Raw genomic sequence first — 1,585 nt, 5'->3', positions numbered from 1 at the left:
TGGGAGAAAAAGGAAAAATAAAATCTTTAAGAACAGGTTAATTTGTATTTTTCATTCAGTTTTTTATCCTCAGCACATAGTAGACATCCAATAAATGAATACATGAATAAATGAGAAAATCAAGTCTCGTGGAGATTTAGTAACTTGTCCATGATCATACAGTTAATAAGTGACAGAATTCTGATTTTAAAACCCATGTTTTTAAACCACTAAGTGATTCACCAGAGTTGTAACGTTGTAGGCAAGAGTTAAGTCCCCTCCTGAGGCTACGGCAGTGGGAAAGGGCAAGGGGACAGAATTGCCTGGGCTTGATAATAGTTTAGACGTGGAAGGATGCCGAGAGGAATCAGTCCAGGCTGACTTTCCTTTCTAGTTTTGGCAAATGGGTAAACAGCCGTGCACTTTTCATCAGGAGAAAGAATACAAGGAAGTCTTAGTTTGGGCAAAGATGAAAGAAGAGGACCTGTGTAATCCACAAACCTTTTTTTTTACGATCTCTCTAGATTACCAAGAAGTGTTGTTAGTGAAAGTATGAAGGAAGTAAACCCAAACTGATCCCATTATCTTCACTTGGAGGCCCCGTGGGGCATGGGGATAGAAATAGGGATGGGTAGGCGTGACCGAATAGAAATTGTTCCTTTTGAAAAAACTAGTTCGAGCCTACAAAGAATAAGAAAAAGCCCCCAGGCGTGTTTAAAATAACTCTGATGTTAATTTCTAAGGCAGATGCTAAAACTGAAGAACGCACTGTACCCTGTGTAGTGAGGCTGTAGTCGTAAGTTTAAATTATCTTGATGGTGGCAGTGGCTTTCAAAAAAGTGACAATCCATATGGAAGCAGGCACTGACACCAAGTCCCGGGTCGCCAAGAGGACGGGAAGGCGTGTGTGGGCGGGACACGCCCCAGCACGTGGCAACCCGCGGACCCCGAGGTGGACTCAGCCTGTGAACCAGGCGCAGGAAGCTCGCAACTCAAACGACTCGCAACCCCGTCCCCCCGGCGCCCAGGGGCCGCGCGCCGTTCGGGTCCCTTACACACGCCGGCCCCTCCCGACGGCCTCCGGTCCCCAGGGGGCGCTGTGGGCTCGCCGGGGCGGCCGCTGCGCGAGCGAGCGCCGTCTCCCGGCTGCGCATGCTCGCCCCCGCAGTGGGCTCGCTGGTTTTTTTTTCCGGGCGGCCCCGGCGGTTGCGTACTGGTGTGGGATGGGAAGTGAAGCCCCAGCGAGCGGCGGCGGCGGGGCAGTGAGGAGCGGCCGGGGGGAGGAGGCGGAGGCGGCGGCTGGGCGCTGAGCATTTGGGCAGCCGGGCGGAGCACCTGCGGGCACGGGCGGCGGCCTCGCCATGGCGATTCGCAAGAAGAGCAGCAAGAGCCCCCCGGTCCTGAGCCACGAATTCATCCTGCAGAATCACGCGGACATCGTCTCCTGCGTGGCCATGGTCTTCCTGCTGGGGCTCATGTTCGAGGTGAGCCCGCCCCGCGCCCCAACCGCCCGCCCCGCCGCCGCTCCCGGCCCCGCGGCCAGCCTCGGCCCCTCGGCCCCTCGGCCCCTCGGCCGGGCCGGCGGGAGGTCGCGTCTGCCCTTCCC

The 1,585-nt window shown here is 55.9% G+C and overlaps 1 protein-coding gene across 1 annotated transcript in view; it reads left to right on the top strand.

Annotated features, from left to right (window-relative positions):
* Positions 1–1,200: 1,200 nt before the first annotated feature.
* TRAM1 (translocation associated membrane protein 1) overlaps positions 1,201–1,585 on the top strand; it is a 28,843-nt gene continuing 28,458 nt past the window's right edge. The window contains exon 1 of the mRNA XM_046642168.1: positions 1,201–1,463. Coding sequence (XP_046498124.1) covers positions 1,341–1,463 — 123 coding nt within the window. The 5' untranslated portion in view covers positions 1,201–1,340. The remainder of the gene's footprint in view (positions 1,464–1,585) is intronic.

The sequence above is a fragment of the Equus quagga genome, chromosome 16, assembly GCF_021613505.1.
Source record: "Equus quagga isolate Etosha38 chromosome 16, UCLA_HA_Equagga_1.0, whole genome shotgun sequence".
NCBI classification, from domain to species: Eukaryota; Metazoa; Chordata; class Mammalia; order Perissodactyla; family Equidae; genus Equus; species Equus quagga.
Note: the sequence above shows the minus strand (reverse complement) of the source record. Positions and strands in the feature narration are given on the sequence as shown.